The following is an 8,992-nucleotide window of genomic DNA, read 5'->3' as shown; positions in this document are numbered from 1 at the left end:
AACAGTGATAATACCACCAGCAACAATTAGGAGGAATATTAAAGACCCACTGGCTTATTACTAGATAGTACACATTGTGATTTTGTAGATGAAGAAGCAATACAATCCATCTATGCAACACGTTGCAGAATCCATCATGCACGCAGAGCAGGATTGCCTGAGCAGAGTGCAGGAATGCGAGGCGGACTATTAATAGGAAGATGTTCTATTTGTGGCGGTCGGCCGGCCGTACAGTTGTTTCTCGGCCGATTGCTCCCTCCATTGCTGTCACTGTGGGTTATGCCTCACTGCCCAGGCGGCAGCCGAGCCCCGTACAGGTGGACATTCCTTCTGTTCCGATGCACTGGGACTGACAGCGGTGCGGGCCAATCAGCGCTCAGTCAATGCTAATATCCACCAATCAGCGTTGGGTAAACGAAGGGGCCGCTGTGGAACGCGAGCCCAGCCGGGGAATAGCAGCAGTGACCTGTTTAAGTTGCGTTCTCCGAGGAGGGGCGTTCGTGGTCACAGTCCCCGGGCGCTCATTCACTCCCTCCAGGCACAGTGCAGGCACGGAGTAACAGAGCTCCACCATGCGTCGCCTGAGCGCCTCTCTAAGTAAAGGGTTAATTGCCTGCCATTGATTGCACGGTTTAATTCATGTCTCCGGGGGACTGTGCTCAGTGAAAGCCCTTCATAGGTGCTCCAGACAGACAGCTCGCCCCCCTGCTGAGCACAGCCATGGCCAAGACACCCAGCGCTGCCCTCAGAGCTGATGAATTCTCATTTGTTAGCCCCGCGGTCAAATACCTCTTATTCTTCTTCAACATGCTGTTCTGGGTAAGTTGAGCTTGTTATTAGTGTCATTTGTGTTTATCAACACTGAGTGTGCTATGACTGGACCTTCCACAGGGGGGGGGGGGGGGGCAAAGTGACAATTCTAGATTTAGGCTGTATGTTACCATCACATGTGTCTGGTGAGATTCATTGCCCAGGAGCCCCTCATACATTAACTAGACAGTTAACAGTATTGCTTTCAACTTGTCAAAGAGAACATAGGCATTAGAGCATTATATCACCAATTGTTACAGCCTTTGGTGTTTTTTGTTTGTTTGTTCATTTGTTTGTTTTATCTGACATGGACTTCCAAACCAAGCTCAAACAACTAATTTTGTAGGAAAGTACAGGGAACTTGAAGCTGCCTTTCTACTTTCTGTTCTGTTTAATTCAGTTGCCTCACAGGTCAAGCCTTGGGAAAAAAAGTGTAGGAATTACCCAAGATTTCCACCACCACAAGCTGGGTGAAATGCCCTGTGCTTGTTTTGCACAGCACACAAGCAAATGTAATGACATACTTTATGGTGTTCCTACAAGTGGGATGCCAGAGAAGAAAATTGGACGGGGCCAGAGTGTGTATAGAAGAGGTTGAGGAAGAGGTTGTTTGTGGTGAAGTGTACGTAAAGAGGCCTGTTTGTGGTGTACTTTATGTAGCTAGGGGCTGTAGTGTGTGCATGTACACATTTATAGAGATTTTGTGTGTGTTGACAGGGTCTGTAGGGTATGTGCATGTGTTGACAGGGGCTGAGGTGTGTGTGTGTGTATATATATCAATGAGCTGTGTTTTGTATTTATATAGGGGTTATAGTGTCTATGTATTGGGATGGAGTGTGTGTGTATAGTAGTGATAAGTGTAGAAATAAAATAAGACACACTTTATTCACTAAAGTTAGAATTCAAAGAGAGTTTCAAATTTAACCCCTTAAGGACCAAACTTCTGGAATAAAAGGGAATCATGACGTGTCACACACGTCATGTGTCCTTAAGGGGTTAAAGGGACACTATAGGCACCCATAACACTTCAGCTCATTGAAGAGGTATGGGTACAGTGGCCCTATTGCACTTAGTGCTGCAATGTTAAACATTGCAGTTCCAGAGAAACACTAAGTCTGCCTCCAGTGGCTTTCTCCCAGACAGCCACTGGAGGTGCTTCCTGGATCCTAACGGAGCTTTGACTCAATGCTTTCCTATGGGGAGGTCTAATGCACATTAACGCCCACTCATCGTAGGACGTTGGAGGAGGTAGAGCCGCGACCCAGCACCGAGGGACATCAGTGCTGGCATAAGGTGAGTAAATAAAGGGTTTTAACCCTTTATTGATGTCAGTTGGGGAGGGGGGAGGCAGAGGGAGCTGTATTGCCCGGAATACAGCTTTGTATTCCTGGCACTTATAGTATCCCTTTAAGGCCCAAAAAGAAAAACTGGAAGTATAGCTGACATGCAGGTTTATTCATGCATTGTTAATGTACAGGTTTACTGAAGCTAAATGTGGCCAGGATTCAGTTGGTCAGACCGATTCTGTATCATTCATTTGGAAAAACCTGTAATATTCACATGTGAACCAATATAAATTATAGAAATCAGCCATATATAAAATAAATGTATTCGCCAACATGGGCATTTGCCAGCGAGTACATTTTTTTTTTTTTTTTTTTTAAACTCGTCAGTGCGTGGATTGATTATGTGGCGACTGGCCAGCAATTGCTTGCCAACCAGCACATTAAAAAAATAAATGCAAATCCTATGGGAGTGAATAAGACCCCTATGTTACTATAATGGAGATAATTACCTCCCTATATCCCAACCTGCCATGCGGCAGGTGGAAGCATATCTAAAACATGTTACTAATGGCTGCCCAGTCACTAGAAAAGATGTTGCGGCCTGTGAAATAATGGTAAATTGGTGGACATCCTTATGTCCCCTTGTGGATGGGGCTATTATAAGATAGAGGCACTGTAATTAATATTAAAGATCTTATATCTCCACCCATGGGCCACAGGTGAAACATAGAAACATAGAATGTGACGGCAGATAAGAACCATTCGGCCCATCTAGTCTGCCCAGTTTTCTAAATACTTTCATTAGTCCCTGGCATTATCTTATAGTTAGGATAGCCTTATGCCTATCCCACGCATGCTTAAACTCCTTTACTGTGTTAACCTCTACCACTTCAGCTGGAAGGCTATTCCATGCATCCACTACCCTCTCAGTAAAGTAATACTTCCTGATATTATTTTTAAACCTTTGTCCTTCTAATTTTAGACTATGTCCTCTGGTTGTGGTAGTTTTTCTTCTTTTAAATATAGTCTCCTCCTTTACTGTGTTGATTCCCTTTATGTATTTAAATGTTTCTATCATATCCCCCCTGTCTCGTCTTTCCTCCAAGCTATACATGTTAAGATCCTTTAACCTTTCCTGGTAAGTTTTATCCTGCAATCCATGAACCAGTTTAGTAGCCCTTCTTTGAACTCTCTCTAAGGTATCAATATCCTTCTGAAGATATGGTCTCTAGTACTGTGTACAGTACTCCAAGTGAGGTCTCACCAGTGTTCTGTACAATGGCATGAGCACTTCCCTCTTTCTACTGCTAATACCTCTCCCTATACAACCAAGCATTCTGCTAGCATTTCCTGCTGCTCTATTACATTGTCTGCCTACCTTTAAGTCCTCAGAAATAATCACCCCTAAATCCCTTTCCTCAGATGTTGAGGTTAGGACTCTATCAAATATTCTGTACTCTGCCCTTGGGTTTTTACGTCCAAGATGCATTATCTTGCACTTATCCACATTAAATGTCAGTTGCCACAACTCTGACCATTTTTCTAGTTTACCTAAATCATTTGCCATTTGGCTTATCCCTCCTGGAACATCAACCCTGTTACACATCTTAGTATCATCCGCAAAAAGACACACCTTACCATCAAGACCTTCTGCAATATCACTAATAAAAATATTAAAGAGAATGGGTCCAAGTACAGATCCCTGAGGTACCCCACTGGTGACAAGCCCAAGCTTCGAATATACTCCATTGACTACAACCCTCTGTTGCCTTTCACTCAGCCACTGCCTTACCCATTCAATAATATTGGAATCCAAACTCAAAGATTGCAGTTTATTGATAAGCCTTCTATGTGCAACAGTGTCAAAAGCCTTACTGAAATCTAGGTAAGCAATGTCTACTGCACCACCCTTATCTATAATTTTAGTTACCCAATCAAAAAAATCAATTAGGTGGAGACCCTAATATCAATAATCAGGAAGAGAACCTAGTTTACCCCATCAAGCCCTCACCCATGGACAGCTGGTGGGGACCCTAATTAAAGGGACCATATAGGCACCCAGACCACTTCATCTAATTGAAGCGGTCTGGGTGAATTGCACCTGTCTCCCAGACAGCCACTAGAGGCGCTACCTGGTACCTCACTGAACTCCTTGAAGCAAAGTTGGACATCCTCACACATTTTTTGAGGATGTCCAGGGTCTTCAAAATCCCCATAGGGGATTCAATACTCACCTTGCATGCACATTGGGTTCCCCCAACGGTGTTCCGTCACTGGAGGTGGAGACCGATCCGACGCCGAGGGACCTAGCCACTAGAAAGAGGTAAGAGAAAGAAAGGGTAATAACTATGTGTGTCTTGTGAGTTGTTTCAAACACTGGGGAAATTGCACATATTTATTATTGGCGCCACTATCACCTTTTTGTACACTTGTGTGTATTTTGTTCTAAAATTACTGACATTGTTTTCCTTTAAAAAAGAGTTAACTTACAAATGTTCATTATGAATGGTAAACATATGCCAAACAGTACTACAGTGCTGTAATTGCCCCACCCTTTATGCCACTACAGCAGAAACGTACTCACTGATAATGAGTTATGGCTCTTTGGATAGTGTTAAATGCAACTGTGCATGTGTAGAATTGAGGTCATTTTTAAATGTATATTCAATCAGAGAGCACCTGAGACATGCTCAGTTTGCCTCAGGCGATCTAAACTTCAAATCTCCAGTAGGGCATCTGAATTGGACGTGCAGTCAATGATATCTTACATGTATTAAAGTGGCTCTGTCATCATCTGGGGTCTCTGCGTAATTTGCAAAGACCCGTGATGGTAACTTTGCAGCTGGCTGGCTGTACTGTTGCTGCTGGATGCAGGGGATGGTAAGTTATATTTACCTGAAAATGCCCCATGTGTCCTTGGCTGAGGGGCATGATAAGTGGTAGATCCGGCTTTTTGTCAAGTGTAGGAAAAATACTAAGACAAAGTAGTCCCTACTATCAGTGGAATTCCAACACTGTCAATGTGAGTATTTCACATAGATTTTATCTTCATTAAATATTTATTTGGGAGGAAGGGGTAGGGGGGTAAAAGTGTCACTTTTTAAAAAAATTGTTGGCATATCCAGAATCCCCCATTGCGGTCTTGATTTAAAAAAAAATTTAAAAAAATTAAAAAAAAGGCTAACTCACATGGTCCAATCAAATGCTTCTCAAAGAAGCCTTTAATTTGGCCATTTTCATCAGATCTGAGTGCATGCATGGTGAGGGGAGGAAGTGGTTATGGTGGTGTTAAGAACCTCAGTGGTTATGGTACTGAGTTCTTCTATTCCTTTCCCAATAACTGAGCATAAGTGATTATAGTTGCAGTTAGGGTGTAGAGGAATAGTATAGATGAATGCAGCTTCCAAGACGAATCTTCCCAGCAAATAAAAGGTTACCCAAGCATGAGCCTAGACTTCATGAAGGGTACAACAGGAATAATGTTTTATTGATGCCACCCTGGCTTTTATGGAAATCCTCGTGCAAGAGGACCTCCCACAATAAACAAAAGGAACAACCAATCATAACACAGAATTACAGTAAAACCCTCACTTCCTCTGCCTGGGAGATGATGAGATAAGTTAAGGAATAACCCAATTATCTCCAGGCAGAGGGCACACAATTTCCCCAAAACTTGGAACACCCCTTTATACACAAGGTATCCCCACAAATGACATATCCCCTGATATCCCCGATCTGGGAGACCAACATATTCACATTTCACCCAGATCGGTTCAGGGGTTCTCAAAAAGTGTGGAAGTCTTAGTTCACCGACCACACACAAGGCTCCTGCCCAAAACAGTTCCATGAATTCAGTGTGTGCGGTCGGTCAATTCAGAAAACAGCATAAAAACGAATAAAAGCACGAATGGAGCCTCCTGGCACATAGGAGCGATTGTTCCCCGTGTTCGTATGAATCAAACTATCGAATGGCGCTCTCCTAGCTGTTTCGCAACAAAAGGAAGCAGACGTTCGTATATTTCAGCGGTGTTTGGTAAGTCGAGTGTCCGATTTTAGTTCCAGACACTCGACGACCAAGTCCCGCTGCCTCCTTTTGTGCATACAAGATGGCCGCCGTTTTCTCTTCTACGTGGCATTCAGTAATGCGAACGGCAGCCGCCCAGAGAGCGCTTACTAGACGGTTCCTTTTGAAGATAATGAGCCAGGAGGGTGGTCGGTGTTCGGTAGTTTAATCTACCGAACCAATAAATCCCCAAATAACGAAATACAGCAGAAAGTCATGAATAAAGAAGAAAATACAGAAAATAAGTCTATTTTCTTCACATTTGGTTTATGTAATCCTTTAAATTTTAGATTGTAGGCTCATGGGCTATCTAGCCAAGTACTTTATTTAAAGGAGCTTCAAGAGCTGGATTTCAGCTCACAGGCAGAGCACACTTTACCTTTTGTATTGTCCTGTGTATTTTCCCAAATTGTAGAGAGCTGCAGACATTGATGGCACTTTACTCCAGAAATAATAATAATATATTGTGTCAGAACAGGAATAGTGTAACCACATTACCTTTGGAACTTCCTGCATACTAAGAAAGAAGTCTTAGCAATTTCCTTTATTCTAGACTTCTCAACAATGCTTTTTAGCTGGTACAAACAAATCAAAATCGTTTTAATCTACTTTTGAATAAGACTCCACAGGTAAATCCAGGGCAGGTCAGTTGGGGCGTAGATTTACCCATGGCCGCCGTTGGTACATGTCATTATGTCCTGAACAGCATAGGCTTTAACGACGTTAAGTTGTAATGACATCTATGCCCCTGCATCCACCCGAGTTATGCTCACCTCGTCGGATCCAATCCGAGCAAGCGCGTGGCAACCCAGGCAGTTCCCCAGCAGTCAAATGGTAGCGGTCGGAGTGATGTAATTGCGGTGACTGCCTATCCCCACGATCACTGATACAATGTCACACCTTCCTCTCTCTTCACTCACTTTGATCTGATTGGAGAGAGGCAAAAAGATCATTGCTGACCGTGTTTCAAGTGTTAGGATGTGTTTACATTTATTTTTATTTATTTTTTAGTTCGTGTGATTTAACCCAGTGGTTCCCAAACCAGTCCTCACGACCATTAAACACCTTAAGTAATCCCTAAAACCTCCCCCTGTTGGGGGAGGGTGTGATGACCTATTTGGGGACCACTGATTTAACCCTTTCACTGCTGATCACAGTTATAATACTGTGGTCAGCACACTACTGTATATTTAGACTTTTTTGGGTGGTCAGATTTTTTTTATTTAATTTTTTTTAAATCTGACCATTTTAACCTTTTACATTTTTTGTTAACTCCTTCCTGCGTACTGATCACTGCAAAGAGAGTAAGAGTGTTTTATCTTAAAATAAATTTTAAAAAATTAACCCTTTTAGTGCTGATCGTAGCATTTTATGCTGCGATGAGTCTTTAATTTTTCTTTTTGGGTGTAGGGTTCTGTGGATGGAATTTAAAATTGGAGGTGGGTTGAGGGAGTGTTGGGAGGTAGAAAAAAATTTTTTTACCCCTTAAAAAGTCGCCAGGCCTTGCTGACGCGGGAGTCAAACTGGGATCAGGTTATGTCCTTATGATTTTTCTAATGTAAGAACTGAAACGTTGACCGGATTGTAAGCTGAATTAATCTTCGGATGAAAATTTACCTTTTCTACAAGTCCTCGAGCGCTGACTTTGCTTTGGAATATGTTGTGCAAAGAGCACTATGTAGAGCACTAAAACATGACGATGATATCATTGGTGAAAGTGCAGTTTTTGTGTGACAAATGCACAAAGCACATATGAACACTAGCTTTGGCCAGGATTTTTGGCTGCTAAGAAGGACTGGACATAACCCATTTTGAATACTAGGGGTGGACTATGATGGGGATACGGTCTCAAAGGCAACATTGGCCCAGCAAACCAATCTTCAGCCTCAGCATGTGTATCCAGAAAAGAAGCAGTAAAACATACCGTGGTATTTGCATTCACAGTACTCTAAGCATTCTTCAGGACAGTTTAGATTTAGGACTCCTGTCCTCGAATCCTTGGTTGGTACCCTGTTTTCACACATCAGGGGAGCTATGCCCCCAAATAACATGGCTAGGCTAACTCAAGGCATTTCTGCCTATAGTTAAGCACTTCATCAGTATTTAGAACAGTGACATGTGCCCTCTATTTTGTGTGTGTATGTTTTTGGTGCTTCCCTTACTCTGGCCCTCCCCTTTTGGGTCCTAATTGGATACTTTACAATGTTGCGGGATAGGTACTATAAGTGCTTTAAATTTAAGGCAATGGAGGCAATTGCAGCTTCCTGTTTGATTTGCATTAGTATTATATTAATAAATTATTTCAGCAACTCAGTATCACTGTGTACTAGAAAAGTTCTAATCCGTGGGAAGTCCTGCAAATCTACAAAACTTTGGACTGTTTTCTCCCTATAATAATGAAGAAGAGTTGAGGGGTAGCAAGAGTCAGTGTAAACTTAAACCAATGTTAAAGTATCCATTACACTTTAATAAGAGTGTACAGATATGAACAAGAGGCGCTAAAATAATGAGCTATTATTTAATTAAACTAAAATATAATAAATCAATAGATGCCAGTCATATGTTCCAATCAAGGCTATTTTATTCTAGCTACAAGATAGATCTTTTACATGGAATAAAATAGCTGTGCTAGGAGCATAGATCTGGCATGTTCTGACTTATTATTATGATTATTTTTTTTTAATATATTTTCATTTTAGTGATTTTTAGGTGATTGTGGTTTTTATACTTTGGCTCAAGTATTTTTTGTAGGAGGTTATTTAGTAGATAGTCCTTCTGATCGTGTATTATTAGTTATACCATAGTTTTCAATAAATAAAAACACAGGTAGTGA

General features: G+C 41.8%; 1 protein-coding gene across 1 annotated transcript in view; it reads left to right on the top strand.

Moving 5' to 3' along the window:
- The first annotated feature begins 288 nt into the window (after nt 1–288).
- The window catches only part of TSPAN33 (tetraspanin 33), a 69,549-nt gene continuing 60,845 nt past the window's right edge, over nt 289–8,992 (top strand). Inside the window, exon 1 of the mRNA XM_063448322.1 lies at nt 289–819. Within this exon, the coding sequence (XP_063304392.1) occupies nt 721–819 (99 nt within the window). The 5' untranslated portion in view covers nt 289–720. The remainder of the gene's footprint in view (nt 820–8,992) is intronic.

Source organism: Pelobates fuscus, chromosome 3, assembly GCF_036172605.1.
Source record: "Pelobates fuscus isolate aPelFus1 chromosome 3, aPelFus1.pri, whole genome shotgun sequence".
In the NCBI taxonomy this organism is placed as follows: domain Eukaryota; kingdom Metazoa; phylum Chordata; class Amphibia; order Anura; family Pelobatidae; genus Pelobates; species Pelobates fuscus.
This window is presented reverse-complemented; position numbering and strand designations above follow the sequence as displayed.